Source organism: Lemur catta, chromosome 18 (genome assembly GCF_020740605.2).
Source record: "Lemur catta isolate mLemCat1 chromosome 18, mLemCat1.pri, whole genome shotgun sequence".
Taxonomy (NCBI): Eukaryota; Metazoa; Chordata; class Mammalia; order Primates; family Lemuridae; genus Lemur; species Lemur catta.
The window spans coordinates 16,334,176-16,350,898 of record NC_059145.1 but is presented as its reverse complement, the minus strand read 5'-3'; the positions used below and the strand labels follow the sequence as shown (position 1 = coordinate 16,350,898).

General features: G+C 35.2%; 1 protein-coding gene across 2 annotated transcripts in view; it reads left to right on the top strand.

The window, feature by feature from the left end:
• The window catches only part of CNTN6 (contactin 6), a 278,170-nt gene that overhangs the window by 197,374 nt on the left and 64,073 nt on the right, over window positions 1-16,723 (top strand). For both annotated transcript variants that reach the window (XM_045530967.1, XM_045530968.1), the window contains exons 8-11: window positions 6,914-7,098; window positions 11,063-11,199; window positions 12,688-12,817; window positions 15,171-15,321. In XM_045530967.1, coding sequence (XP_045386923.1) covers window positions 6,914-7,098; window positions 11,063-11,199; window positions 12,688-12,817; window positions 15,171-15,321 — 603 coding nt within the window. The remainder of the gene's footprint in view (window positions 1-6,913; window positions 7,099-11,062; window positions 11,200-12,687; window positions 12,818-15,170; window positions 15,322-16,723) is intronic.

Below are 16,723 nucleotides of genomic sequence, written 5' to 3'. Positions count from 1 at the left end.
GTTTCCTAATACCATCACCTCTGAATTTTGGGGAGACATGAACATTCAGTCTACAGCAAGCACTGACTGCTACAGAATCATGACTACATTTACTTACACAGCTCAGAAAAAAACGTTTTCCTTTTTCCAAAACAGTGAGATTGCTTTTGCACAGAACTCATGAATGTATCCATATAGTATCCCCATAGGACAATCTTATATTCCAAGCTCTTTGTATGAATATTTCAAGTTGGGGAAATGAAAAGCAGCTAGCTGAACAGTCAGAAAATTCAACAAAGGCATTCTTTGCTGGTTTTGTTATTCTGCTTCAGTCTCTTAGATTAAAAATGGCCACTGACAGGATTTTCTGAAATGAGGTTCAAGTTAAGAATAATCCCAAATACAAGCATCTCAAGAAACTAGGTCTCTGTACCAATCTTTAGCTAAAAACTTAGTATGGCCTGGATTTAAGCTGTGGATAATGAGGTTTAAGAAATCCAGGGGAGAAATATAAGCTTTCTCAAATAGCATTAGTAATAAAAATTCTATTTATGGGCTACAAGTAGAGAATTGAAGCACAATCTCTACTAGTGTGAGGAGAGCTTTAATTTAACTTCCAATTCAGGTTGCACTAGGCCAGATGGTTAACAAATGTATTCTCTGTCTTCAGATAAAATTAATAGGATTCTCCCTCTGTAAAAGCATAATGACATGACGGAATGGAGTAAAAGTCCTTATTGATGGCAATGCTTATTTAAGAAGTACAAAACCAGAGTGGGGGAAAAGAAAAAAAGAAAGGAAAAAACTTTGCTTTTATCATCTAGTAGTATTTCACAACTGTGAGGACTCACATTTCAGGCCAACTTGATTTAAAAAATAGGAACGAAATAAGAAAAGGCTTTTGCAATCCTCCTTTTAAAGTACAAGGTTCATGAATCCCTCAGCTGTGGTCTGGGGAAACTTTGGGCAAGAGAATTGCTTCAAATTGGTTTTTATTTACTGATATTTGCATCCAAGCTCAGTTTCTTTAAAAAATAAGAAATAAAAGAATGGCAGGGGTGGATGGGAGAATGGAGCCGAAAGGGAAATGTGGCCAGAAATAGCTGATCTCAGTAGTTAGAATGATAAAGGCACCGTTTACTGTGACTTGATAATGACACAATTCCAGGAGATTTAACAACAATCTTCATTTGAAAGACCCCTCAAAATTCCCCCTTGCTCCATGGCATTTTTTGTGTGATTAATATATAGACTTTGCATTTTAAATACATCATTTATTTTGAACCAAAATGAACTGCCAGTGAACATTATTGATTGCATTACTAGTATTATCAACATGGACAAACTAGATAGAGCCTAAAAAGAACCCTGAAGGCACAGAAGCAGGAAGAGTCTGCTCGTGCTTATAATTGAATGGGTGGCAACTCAAAAGAATTAGAAGGTAGATCACAATAAATTAGCCTGTTCTGGAACTCTTAAGTGGAGGAGAATTGGCAGGTAATAATTTAGTTGAAATTACCTGTCTAAACGTGAGTAACATTCCAAAAAGTTAATTAGCATTGTTAGCAGCTGCCAGCTAAGTATTTAACTCAGGTGACATATGAAAGCCACTTGTTATAATGCCTGGTACATAGTAAGCACTCAATTAATGGTTATTAATATTATTTAAAAATGCTCAGCTTTCTTACGCAGGACTTACTTCTCTTTGAGGAGCTGTAATTCTTTTCCTTCTTACTGCAATGGTCCTAGATGATTTGCCGGGTTGAAAAGAATAAGTCCTCTGCAGCCATGCATGCCCTGTCTCATCTGAGAGATCACCACTCACACCATGAAGAAATACTGATAAATCAGTTTGTATCGAATGCCTAGTCATATGCAGCCCTTAACAGAGAGAAGAAAACAAATACATATAAACTAGGATTTTTGCTTTTGAAATGGTAATAATCATAATGATCTTAAAATATTTTATTAATTTTATCCCTAATGCTCAGACATATTGTTTAATGTGGGCTAGACAGTGTGCTAAGTACATGACATGAATTATCTCATTGGATCCTCATAATAAGCCTATGAATTATGTACTATTATTAATTCTCATGCTGTAAACGAGAAAATTCATGCTTAAAAATGTGCAACAAAATATAGCAAAGTATGAGCCATGTTCTTCTTTATACTGCATAAATAGTATTATGCTATCATAACCTTATTATAATTATTATTATTATTGACACACAATGGGATATCTTGGACAAGTTAACTTGCATTGAAACATTAAAGCACACTACTAAAGTAATTTTTTTTTCATTGATTTCAGCTCTTCCCACCCACTGTCCATTTGGGATGGCTTCAGAAAACAGAGATGGTATAAAATCTAAAGCAGCTCATTTAGTGTCTTCCTAAGAATTTCTAGGACAAAATGGGAACCATTCATTTAAATACATATGTATTTTTGAATAACGTGTGTTTTGCATTCATTCTTTCTGACTCTATATCTTGCATTATCAGTGGTAAGAGGAATGTAGCATTCATGTTTAGCAGTGATATAACAGATCTGAAAAAAAAACTCAACATTCAATTAGTAACTATGAAATCTTATAAAACCGCTTGATTTTTCTCCCATTAAAATTTTTATTGACATAAAATATAGCCACAAAATGCACTTAACAAGACTTTCTTTTTTAATTTTTAAAATTTTTATCATTTTTTAAAAATTTTATTTTATTTTATTTTATTTATTGCTCTGAGGATTCTAAAATATCTAGAGTATACAATATAACATCCTGGAGGAATCTACCATATCATATAATTCAATCACACAGATAGAAACTAACCCAGCTAGCATTTGAACTGCTGCATCCACAATCTATTTGTCAGGTCCCTTTTGGTTGAAAAAGCAGGAAAATGATTCAAATGGGCTCAAGACAAAAAGAGAATGTATTGGCTAACTGAAATGTGATTCAAAGAGAGATTTTTGTTTTCTTTTATTTTTGGCACCAGGCATGACTTGATTTAGATGTGTGAAGAATTCCAAGTTTCTTTCTTCTGTGTTAGCTTTGGCTTTCAAAGACACTTTCTCCATTTGGTGGAAAACTGTTGCTTGAAGTTCGAAGTTTACATCCCAATGTCTCTCCCTTCTTCAATAATCATTCCAAAAGCAGTTCCAGAATTGAGTCTAATTGTCCCTGATTAGTTTGTCTCAGTTCCTACATTGACCAACCAAGGTGGCTGTGGTGTACAACCCTGTAATGGCGAGCCCTGAATTTTGTGCTCTCTCCTAATACCAGAGGTGCAGTCAGCACAACTCAGATCAGATGGAGTAAAGAGAGAGAGGATTGGGTTTTCTAAAGAAAACAAAAGTGCAGGCAGAAAAGCAAACACATGTCCTTTGCAAATTGAGGATCCAGGACTCTGAATCTTGTAACTTTCTTCCAAATTGAAAGCTGTTATGTTAGAACCAAATACTGTACACTGAATCTTATAATCCTCTCCATAATTGATTTATCAAAGACATCACTCCAAAATCAAATGAGGTAAAGAAAAAAAAGGAAAATTCTGGAGGAGTTTCTTTTTTAAGTGAGAGTCTTTCGTGTCTCTGTTCAGCCTCATGTCTCTTGCATTTCTTGCCTTTTACTAATATTCTGGTGTACTGTTGGCTCTGTACAACAATAAGTTCTCAAAATATGTTACACGACTTGTGGTTTCTCACAAGGGTTCAACTAATTTTTTTTTGTCTTATATGCCATTGATGTTCAATTCTCCAGACTTCCATTTCTATGTGTGTCTAGTGGCTACATAAAAATATCATCACAGGAAACATTTAAAGGTTCCCTATAGTTGGTGTTGTAACTAACGGAGCACATGATTAGAGTCTATTGGGGCTTCTAATTAATCATATTTTCAAGAGGCAGACCCTCATAGGATGACTTTTTGAAAGTGTATTAGAAGAGTTCTTAGGAAGAATGCACAGGAAAACGGGGGCGAGGGGCAGGGAAGAGAAAGTAGCCAAGCACAGGGTAGTGCCAAGCAAAGTTCCACTGCAGGTAACTTTGGCTCAGTCCTGTAGGAAAGCTCTGGAGAGAAGACAGGTCACATCTAGAATTGTCCCACAACCAGGGGCAGGGGAGCTGTAGTATCTATATCCTGGCACCGAGGCAGTTATTGGTTAAGGGCTGCCCCTGCAGGGATGTGAATTCCTACGTGCTTTCTGCTCTCTCTTTGTGATGGTAAAGTTGGCTACAGCAGCTTGAGGGAAGTCTCCCATAAAGAGAGAACACGTACTGGCTGTTGAGGGTGAAAACACACCAGTATTTTGGGTGGAAAGGGATACGGGTCCTTCACTGATATTTTCTGCTATACAACTCATATTGGAAAAGTATATCTACATAGGATACCTCTTTTTTTCCCATCAAGAGAAAAAAATGCTTGTTCAGTGAGATTTCAATGTTGTCACTCAAGTCTTTTTCTTTGGGAAAGTCAGAATAAATTGGAATTGGTTGGTCTTGTTCTTTTTACTGCCACAGGACTGAGTCACTTAAAATGGAAATCCACTTTTGTAAAATCACAAATACCTAGGCCATCAGGGAAGGATCGTATAAAAACTGTGAGGTCAGGAGTACCTTGTGATTACACTCATAGCTTCTGATGCAAGAAAGCCTGGAAATAAATCCCAGCTCTGCCTTTTTAGCTATAGGAAATGTAAATGAAATTATATGTACCCCTTATACACATATACAGTACCTGGTATAGAGTTTATAGTTAATAAAGGGTAGTTGTTGGATGTGATATTGTTATAATTATTATAATTGTCAAAATTCTCAATTTCTTAGGTATTTACTTATGTAAAAAAATTGACTTCTGCCTTCATGATCAATCTAAAGAACTAAGAAATAACAATGACAAAAATACACAATTTTTACTTTTTTTGTGTGAATGATTTAGATTAAACCCCTTTTCAGTTGGAAATTTTGCATGCATTTGTCATAACCCTCAACGATGCACTGTCATAAAGAGATAACAAAGGATCATGAATTCAGACAAGTATCAGAGCCTCTATTTTTCTCTTTGTAAATAAATTTTCTTAGAAAAATTTCATTACATAGGAAATTCATGCTTATTATGTGAAAATGGAAACTATTACAGAAGTAAGCAGAGAGAGGAAAATAAAAGACATTCATATCCCAACTACCCACAGATAACTTCAATGTCTTCACATATGCAATACATGTATTTTTTAATTCAGTAATTCCACATATACTATAAATTCACCTGACTTTGTGAATATCTTTCGGTGTGAATAAATTTTCTTTTAGAACTTCATTTATATTTGTTTGGCATTCCATAAAATGAATAAAAAGGAAAGCCAGTTATCTGAGGTTAATTGTTGCCAGGAATATGCCAATTTACTAAAATGTCAACTGAAATTTGGGGTAAGTGGCAAGGCTTTTTAAAAGGACAAAATCTAAATTTATGATAATTATTTTATTTTGTGTCAAACAAAATTCAAGATATAACTGTAACTATATGCTAATTCTGAGAAAAATAGATGAATCAAACACTGATTTAGGGCACATTTTCTCACAAATATGTGTGAACACATGATATGACTTTTAGTACTTTATCTTTGATGTGCATAGGAGGATTATAATATTTTGCTAAAAAAAATTCCTAAAACTTCATCAGTTTTCTTGCTTTATTTGAAGCCTCTACTGAGTCATCACCAATTTTCTGCAGTTGTTTACTGCTCAGACTCTCCCGATCTTTATTTGTCAACCACTTTGCATGCAGTCCTACCATTCTCCCACCTCGCTTTTGCTGACTAGAAGAAATCCTGCAGCTCCTACAAGGTTTACAAATTGACTTTGCAAAATGACTTGCTACCGTGATTATTAACGTGGTTAATCTGAAATATCATTAGAATAGAAATATTTAAATTATCTTCAAATCTATAAAGGAAGAAAGAATGACTTGACAGGAGGAAAGGAGAGATGTTAATGTCAACAGCCCGGGGATTCACTTTACAAATGATCAGTTTATCAGTGCATACTTTCCTGTCGGAATTTTGCTTATGGCCTGATTTATCTTTTATGTTATACCTGTAACAGTGAGGCCTTCTACACCATTAATTTCTAAATTCATCCTTTATTAAATGAACACTTAGTTTCATATATAAGATAATTTATTGTTGCTCTTTTAAAAGATATTTACATTAGACATGAGATATTAGACTGAATTCCTATAAATAAAAGAACTCTATTTACAAATCCTTTCTAGCAGGAGACAGAGTGCAATGTAAATCCATCTTTATCACCATTTCTAAAAACAGTGTATAAACGGATACATTGTTTTGAGGATCACCTATATTTCCAGTTCATAAGTATCTGCTTTATAGTACTGATCCTCTTGATAATTTAGCTCATCTATTGCATATGTCTTCAGTTTCCTATTAGTACCAATTTAGCTCTAGAGGAATCTACATTTTGCCTTAAAAATTAATAAATAAATGTACAGCCTGCCTAGTCTTAAATGTCACATTTTCACAAAGAATCTCCTTGACCACCGTACTTAAACTGATAGAATCTTGTTATTATCTCTGCACCCTATTTCCTTTGTTTCAGTTATTGCAATTTGCAAATGTATTTGTTTTTGCTATTTGCTTTTGGTATGTTTTTCCACTAGTCTGTAAGCAACATGAGAGCAGAGGACATGTCAATTTTATTCACCAATATATTCCCTGAACATAGCTCAGTGACTTGCACATGGCAGGCACTTAATAAAGTGTTACATAAATGACTGGATGAGTGAATGATGAATGATTGCATGATCTGGAAACTAGTCACAACTTTTTCTTAAGAGTTATTTTTAAGGACACTTTTGTTTTATTCTGCTGTCATAAAGACTAAACCATCTTCTATTCTAATGAGGTATAACTGTTTAGTCCAGTCCCTGCTATTAGTTGGAGAAGGTTGGATGGAAGCCCATTGCCAGGGAAGGTCAAGTACAGCAAATCCCAAGCTATCCTTGAAATCCCGAACTTTCAACAAGAAGATGAAGGCTTTTATGAGTGCATTGCAGGCAACCTTCGAGGAAGAAACCTTGCAAAGGGTCAACTCATTTTTTATGGTGAGCTAATCAAATTTCAAAAAGTATATAAAATATGTGGTAATATCTTTCGTAGTAAATAGTACAGGTCATTAGCGTGTTATAGAAAAGTGTCAAAGGAGAAATAGGGAAGATACATTTCCAGGTTAGGAAGCTTAATACAATGATTAGCAGGTGGGAAGACCAATTTAAAACTACGACTTTAATTTCAGCATGGTCTGTGCATGCTATTGTTTATTATAATTGCCTTGAAAATATCAACAGTGTCATGTTAAACCATAAAAGTTATAATATTAATACAAGGTAGTATGAACTCTAATGTATTTCCCACAAAACATTCAGCAGCAACTTATGGCAATCTTAATTATAATTCTAAGTAGAATTTGCAAATGAAGGAGCAAAATGATAGAGAAAACATAATACTGAATGGTGGTTTTTGTATTTGTTTCTACTTTTCAGATTTTATCTATTCATATGTAGGAAATAGACAGATAAGTTTACTACTTTGTTAAAAATTATATGATTGTCTCAGTTACCAGAATTTCCCATAAATGTAAGAAAAATGATGCATGCATATATTATCTAAAAGTTAACTCTGTGTCTTCTTTCCTCCAGGCCAAAATGCACACTTGCTTGAAATTTCCTTTTTTATATCAAATAAACCATAGATATGCCTCAGAATTATCAAAATATTGGATGCTTTTAAAATATCCTTAACTTCTTTGGTAAATTCAACATATCTGCATTAGAAAACTTTTAAAAACTGTATTCATACATGGCCAAAAATACTTTTTATGTGACTTATTTATAATCAATGATAAAGTAATTGGAGAAACAGTTTTTTTTTTTGATAATCAAAAAAGTCTAGGGCACTGTAATTACTTCATAGGAATGCTGACTGAGTGTCCTGTGGGGAGAACATATTGTGCCTTGGTTATATTATTTTCCATTTTCTTTAGAATTTCCAATTTTAACCTGAAATGAAAACTACAATTTTATAAATAGATATGATTTCCTACTGATTATTCCCCTACAGTTTTAGCAATGCTAGCAAAAAGAAATATATACATATATTCTTTTCAATAGTACCCACTTTTTCAAGGAAAGTCTTTGAAATTTAGAATCCTTTGCAAATAAAATAGTAAGAATGCAACTGGGAGATTTTAGTAGAACCAAGATATTAAAGGCTTTGGATAGCTTTTAATAAATATTTCCCATTTGCCTATTCAATAGACAAAGTTATAACCAAGAGATGAGCCAAAACACAAAGGTATCTATAAAAGGGAAATCAATAATAAAGTACTTTCCTCTACAATGAATAGCAACTATTACATAGAAATTTTATAAGTATTAATTCATATAATTCTTACAATAATTTTATGAGGTAGGAATAATTTTAAGTTATTTTCTAGGCAAGAAATCTTGGATTAATTGAGCAAAAATCTCACAAATAATGATTGACAGATCCCAGATCAGAACCTTGAAGGGTCTTCTTAAACTAGACTCTTTCCACTCTACCTTAGCTCTTCAACATGGTGGTCTATGTCTATTTGTACTATATCTCATCACAATCAAATTAGCCATTTACTGATTCCAAAATGGTCCTTGTGGGGGAATAACAGATGATGGGTCAATAAGATAATCATTATGCTTCTTAGTCAAACATTAATTCACTTGCTGAAGTGCTCTCAAAAGAACAGAGAATTGACTCAATTTCCCCAGAATTGAATAAGACTTGAAAAATGCAAGAAAAGAATCTCTCAGTTTCAATTATATCATTATGTTTGTTATAATTTAGAACCAAGTAATATTATACATATCCATCTATATTGTATCTTTATATCCTCCAGTAGAACTCTCTAAACTCTTATTATCATCGTAGCAAATAGAACATGTTCAGAGTAGTCAAATGACTTTTCATAACCAGGCAATAGGGGAAAAAAATCTAAAACTAAAGCCTGTTAGATGCCAAATCCTCTTTTTTTCCAAATATTTCCTATGTAGTTGAAAATTTAAAACTTTGCTCTTCAGAAATCCTAAGCATCCAAATGTGCCCATGCACATTAAATAAATAAATAAATTCTATCATTGCACTAAACAAAAAGCAGATACCTCTTAAACCTTTGTAAGCTATGTTGAGTTATATATAGACATGCATTTCTGCTCCCAGGTCAAACATAAATTAGGACAATTTCTAAATAGGTATCTACAAAGTATACAGTTTTACTCATAATACCCTGAAACATGATTCAGTTTCGTCAATATACATAGTTCTTCTAAATCTTGCCTTGATTTGTCCCTCAAGGCTCCATGAGGCATATTCAGCTGTACATGGAAGTTGTCCTGATTTCCACAGGAGGTAACCCTAGGCTTAGTTCTCACCATGCAGAGACATCATGATTCCTTCTACTCAATTACAGTCTTCTTGAAGAGTGTTCTCTCTTTGAGGGATGGGTGGGTGTTGCAGCAGAAAAATCCTAGAAATAAGATAGACTTGGGTTTCATGCTGTACACCATTTCAAATCCTCTTAGCCCACTTATGTCACCCACTGCTACAGTGACCAGCTCAGCACTATGCTCTATAGGTGTAACCTGAAAGAGTCTTGTCTCGGGTGCTGCACCAAGGACATCTTGTGTTTTGTTCCAGGTTTTCTTTGGCCCTTTCAGGAGCCCACTCAGCACTTAAACACGCACAATGTGGATGTGCTTGTAGTTTACACCTGCGCTGCCCTTAGATGCCTGTGGACAGAGAACCAATGAATAAATGCTTCCCCTTCCTTTCCCTGGGTAGACAGCTCATAACAACACCTTAGAAATTCACCTGGAATGGAGTAAAAATGGTCTATGTTGGTAGTCAACTCAATAACTGGTCCTTGAATTTTCTTCCTTGTTGACTCTCTTCCTGATACTTTTCCCTTGGGCTAGTATTCTCAAATAAATGTCTTGAACCTAAGCCCATTACTCAGACTCTGCTTTCAGGGCTCAAATTTTGGTTTCTGTATTTTCTAACCATGTCGTCTTGATTGGGTTACCTAATACCTCTGCAAAAATCCACTACAAAGGATTTTAGAGAGAATTAAGTTCAATTGCAAATGTAAAACATCTAAGTTGTCGCAGCCTGAGGTTCCAAAGGAAGACGTCTGTATTCCTATATATCCAAGGACAGAACTAAATAAAGGAGAGGGATTAATTGGTGCATTCAGGAAGCTTCCAATCATTTTTATGGAATAAATATGAATTTTAAAAAATTTAATTTACAACCCATCTGCTTTCATGAATGATGGTAAGGATAATACTTCCTTAGTTTCACATCAATTATGTCAGGTGCTTTTTGCCTCAGTGCTATGCAGAATTTTCTCAGATTAGAAGATGATGTCTCAGAAAACTTATGCACAGGGTTAAAGTTAGTTTACTTAACCTGCATACAACTCTGAAAGTCCTCATGGCCTGTTAAGATTTTTATCTAGGGAAAAAATATATTGGATTATCATCCTACCAGTATGTGATGAGGCTCTTATTGGATGTATACTTCAAGCAATTGAGTTATAACTGTCTGATATAGGTAAGCTTAATTTAAGTTTGTTTAGATAAAATATGATCAATAGACTTTCAGATTTAGTGTACAGGTTCAGATTTGGTGTACATTTTCTAACTTGACGTATGTACTAATATTTAGCATGGAATTATTCTTTGGCCCTGTTCTGTATTTTGACCTTTTTCCACAACTCCCAAGTTGTTATACAGGTGCAGCAAAATGACAGATGACAAACACTTAACTTGAGCCAAATGCCCAGTGATATTTGCAACAGGATTTCTGTCACCCCACATTGAAGCTCCTGCATTTTCCCTTGTGCAAATCACATGCATGCAGTCCAACTGGACCCAGTTAGCCCTGTCCTTCGATTTCTATAGCCCTTGGAATGTAGCATAATGTCTTGGATAATTGCCTTGCCAAACAGTTGCTCTTACCTTTTTTTTTAAACAGCTCCCCCAGAATGGGAACAGAAAATCCAAAATACATACCTCTCTATCTATGACAGCTTGTTGTGGGAATGCAAAGCTAGTGGAAAGCCAAGCCCTTGGTACACGTGGTTAAAAAATGGTGAACGCCTCAACCCAGAGGTAAGCAACCCTGTTGATATTAAAAATTCACCTACTCTGCTAAGTAAATTTTGTTACTAATGATAATAATAACTAACGGTAACAGCTAATGGATTATTCATGTGTTGTTCAGTATGTTCTAGGAAAAGAAGTATACATTGATTTATTTAATCCTTTAATAAACTCACAAAGTAACTACTAATATTATCCCCATCTTTCAAATGAGAAGAATAAGGTAGAGAAGACAAAAACTTTCACAAGACCACACACTCAATCATAGATCCACATTCAGATATTGTCATCATCACCCTCATCATCACAGACAATATTTGTTTAACTCTTATATGCGGCAGTCTTTGTGTTAAACATTTTCCACATGTTATCTTATTGCCTCCTCTTGAGAAACTTATGAGGGAGATTCCATTGTTATTCCTTCATGTAGATGAAGAAAAATGAGTTTCAAGGAGGTTAAGCCACTATTTTAAGGTCACACAGTAACTAGTAAATGATAGGATTAGTATTTTAAACTTTGTTCCTCTGATACCAGCACCCAAGTTCTTAGTCACTATCCAGTATCTTGCTTTTATGAAAAGTGATGACTGTCTCTAAACCTGTCGGAAAGTGGAGAACTAAGGCAGCTACCCACATCTTTCAATCTGAAGCATACTTTCTTTTACAATATTCAGAAAATGAGACAGAGCTGGGTTTTTTCCCCTATTAAATTATCCAGAGAATTGTGTTATTTCTCCATTTTACTTTGCACATGTTGGCATAGCCAGAGACACAAAGAACATCTGTTGTTTGGAAGCTGAATATAATGCTGTTCTTTGTTTCAACTTCAGTGGAATTTTCCTTCTACATGCCTTTGCATATAACATTCTGTTTCCTCTAGGCTACTTTTCCTTAGAGGTTGGTAATAGGTACCTTGAAATGTTTAGTTTTAAGTTCAATTTATACTATTAACTATTTCATTATGTGCACTCAAAATTGTATTTCTATACCCCAAATGTGACTCTGTAACAGATTTTGGCTGTTTAGGCACAAATTTTAGTAGACTGCAGAAAGGAAGGATTCAGCTCCTCCAACTTAGGACTCAATTAGAAAATTATCAAGTCATCACATTTCAAATATTTTTGAGACACGATGGTAAGCCAAAGCAATATTCTAATCACAATATCCATGTCTAACATTATTGCCAATTATGTTTTCTGGAATAAGTGGAATGGTGGTCTGTTCAAAATTACTGTATATACCATAAAACAGAAAGTTAACATACATTCTATGCAGAGAATGCCAATTTTCAAATAAATAAGATAACAAAATTTACTAACCACTAAAATTATACTGAGCGTATTTTCATTTGTTTAAACTTCAGAATGCTGCTCAGGATTTTGCAGTATATAAATATACCAAATTATCAAATCTTATATGCACAAATGTTGTTTAATAACATTTAAGTGAATGCTACATTAACATACTAGCATCTTAACATGCCTTTTCCTTTATTAGGAGAGAATTCAGATAGAAAATGGGACACTTATCATAACAATGCTGAATGTGTCAGATTCTGGCGTCTACCAATGTGCTGCAGAAAACAAATATCAGATAATATATGCAAATGCTGAATTGAGAGTTTTAGGTAAGTCATTTATTTACAATCAAAAAATTCAAAATGACATTTTAGCAAGCTATATTTATATATAATCTGAACCAAATTTTTCTGTAAATTAATAATTGCTTTCCCCTGAAATACTGGGAAATGTCTAAATTAGCTTTTTACAAAATTCAAGGTGGTAATTATTATTCTGCTTGGGCAATGCGTTAGGACTTGAGGAAGAGCCCCTCATTGGGTGCATCCAAACCAGAAGAGGCTTCTCCAATGTTGATTCTAGCACCAGGTTTTAAGTATAACTCAAAGAGTATCTGTTAGGAATATTTTCGGCTGCAAATTAAAAAGTAAGAAAAGAAAATCACAACTTGCAGTGCCTAACCAAACAGTGATTTATTTTATCTCTTAACAAGAGGAGTGTTGGCTGCCAGCTATGGCTCTGCAGCTTGATGATGTCATACCTTATACCTTCCCCTCATGCTTGTAACCTCACAGTGTCAAGACGGCTGCTGTGGCTGGAGAAATCAAGTCTATACTCAAGGCAGCAGAAGGCAATTACAAGACTGACCACATCTGTCCCTTTCTTTAGAAAAGCAAAATTTCCCTGATCTTCCACAGCAAACTTCTTTTATGTCATTAACTAGAACCTGTCACGTGGCCATCCAGAGATCAAGGGAAGCTGTGAAATAAGTCACTCTAGTGGAAAATGCTGAGATTAAAGGATTTTGAGAATGATAACCTGGGAAATCCAACCAGTGGTGTCTTCCCCAATAAATGACTTCTTGATAGCTTTCACCCCATGCATGGCTTTCTTAGTGGCAGGAAGACCAAAGGAGGTAAAAGAGACGAAGGATCAAACAACAAAACACAAAGTTTTGTAAGTTTATAGGTGATGAGCATCCATCCATGTGTTAATTCCTTCAATTCCTACTGTTTTATTGAACATTTATTATGTCTAAGCTGTATTAAGACTAAGATTTTTACCTTCATTGAACCTATAGTTTCAAGAAGAAAAAAAGGCCAAATTTAAAATGTGATTTTTATGGCTAAGAATTGAGTAGTTGCTACTATAACACATGGCAGGACATTCCCTTTAACCTGAGATTGCAAAAAAAAAAAAAAAAAATGCATAGATCAGGTGAAAGGCAAAAAAGCAACACCTGAAAAGCCCAGAAGCCAGAAAGCATGGCATATCTGAAAAACTCAGTTCACTTGAACTTTAGATTACGAATAGAGATTGGACACATGGATTCCAAAATCCATGAGGTGAAAGACTTAGACATCTCTCAGGCAGTCTAATATTTTCTCATCTTCATGAACTGGTATCTTCAACATTTATTTAGTGGGGACAAAGCTGCAACTGACAGACTTTTTTTTAAAGTTCTATTCAGCTTGTCCGTATCTATAGAAGACAGATGATTTACATTTTGCTAGTTAAAAGTTGCCTGAAGCAATCTGACATAGTGATACAGTACTTCTGAATTATTTCAGTGGTATTCTATAGCTGTTTACATATATGCATATATGTGTATACTCAAATTTAGGATTTTTTTTTTCTTTGAGACAGAGTCTCACTCTCTTGCCCAGGCTAGAGTGCTGTGGTGGCAGCTTAGCTCACAGCAACCTCCAACTCCTGGGCTCGAGCGATCCGCCTGCCTTAGTCTCCCAAGTAGCTGGGACTATAGGCATGCGCCACGATGCCCGGCTAAGTTTTTCTATTTTTAGTAGAATCAGGGTCTCATTCTTGCTCAGGCTGGTCTCCAAGTCCTGAGGTCAAACAATCCTCCCACCTCAGCCTCCCAAACTGCTAAGATTACAGGCGTCAGCCACCAGGCCCACCCTTAGGATGATTATTTTAGCTGCAATAGATTTCATGATTTTCCTAATTGGGGTTACAATTCCCTCTTCTGTCTCTTATGGAACCATCTTCACCCCCTTTATTATAAATGTTATTGGAAATGTGACTTTTTCTAGCTTGCATCCTCCTTACCAACTTACTTTTGTTATTGTAATGACCTCTACCAGCAAAAACCTTAAAAAAAATTGACAACCAACATAAAAATAAAAAATAAATTATGTTCTGCTTTTATTGAGCATATACTTGTGTCAGGCACCATGCTGTAGCACTTTACAACTGTTATCTCATTTAATCCCCACACTAACTTCTTAAGGTAATGTCTATTGTCATCTTCATTTATAAATAAAAACAGATTCTGAAATATTAAGTTAGTAACTGTCCTGAAAACACCTCAAACATGGCTGTTTGAAAAAGAATTCTGGCTATAAATACTTGATTCTGTCTAGTACACCAAGTTACTTCTTGGATCACTTATTTTCAAGTTAAATAAGTGAGTAATTTAACAATGTTGTTTTTAATTTTTAGCCTCAGCTCCTGATTTCTCCAAAAATCCCATTAAAAAAAATTCAGTTGTTCAAATTGGTGGGAATATTGTCATCGAATGCAAACCGAATGCTTTTCCCAGGGCAGCTATCTCCTGGAAAAGAGGAGTGGAGAGCCTCAGACAAAGCAAAAGGTAAACTAATCTTTATTTTTTAAATACATTTTTAAGTATTTTGTAATATAACATCTTCCAAATTTTTGGGTTTCCTAGCTCTTTCAAATTCCCTGCTCTGTGATAAACTACTAATGGGCCATCCAGGGATGCTGACATTTTTTACATGATAGTAAAAATAAGAGAATCTTACAAACCAAAGATCTGTTTGTATAAATTGGCTGCAATATTTTCAGTGCATACACTTATAATAGCTATATTTTAAAAAAAAAAAAATCCTTTAAGACCTTTTTCTATATTCAGTTTGAAGGCTTTTTCCCGACCTGGCCTGCCGAGAAATCGGTGCGAAGAACATTACACAAAGGAGAAAGACGCTCATTCGCACACACCTGGTGTTGTGGTTTTTAAATAGTCACACAGGTGTTCACCCCATGACAAAATGAATTCACCACGTGAAAAAATGTAGAGAGGTTCCTGTAGAGAAAGAAGAGAAGTTTCCTTCCATAATGGATACAGCTGAGAAATCCTAGATCAACACCAGCATGTTTTCCAGGAGAGTCTGACAGAACATAACAAGTGTTTTTCTCTACTTATCATCCATTTCATTCTATTACACTATAGAACCTTGTATACAAAACGGGTGGCTAGACCACAGATGCATCTCTCTCTTAATGACTCACGTGTGTACTGTGTGATCAGATAAGCAGTTAAATCCTACTGTGCATGCCCCAGTGTGCTAAAGATATGAAAATAGTCCCTTTTAGTTCAAGGTGCTTCTCTTCTGCACCGTACGTGTCACGAACTCATACACATACCAGGGCAGGCAGGTGAAAGGCCAGGTGAGAGAGAGGACAACCAGAGTGTGACCGAAAATGGCAATTGTCAGTCTTGGAAGAAATGAATGTGAAAAACTGGAGAATGACATTTAAATGCCTAAAAGGGACAGTCACAACTCCAAATTCTGTCAACTGTTGTTTTGTGGGAAGGTAGACACAGCTTCGTAGAACTTTCAACATTCTTGGGAAAGCTAGAGATCTGTTTTGGAATTGAATCTCCCAAGCCAGAAAAAATTGCTGCTAGGCTGGGTACAGGGACACCATTTTGTCATTTCTGGTCTTAAGATTTCACCTGTGGCTAAGGAAGAGAGAATAAGGGGTTAAAACAAACAAACAAAAACCAGGATGCCCGCTGACTGTGTCCAGTGCTACCGTGGTTATATCCGCTGCCTTGAAGACCCTCTCCACGTACATGGTGAGATGTGCCATAGAGAGACCCTGTCGGGGCATCATTTCTTTCCTCATTCTCTCCTGTCCCCAAATGTCTTTATACCCCTGACTGAAGCTTTGCCCAGGACAGGAGTTCTTTCAAATTTATCTTTGTATGCCCTATTGCCTTGGTACAGAATCACAATTCAATAAATATC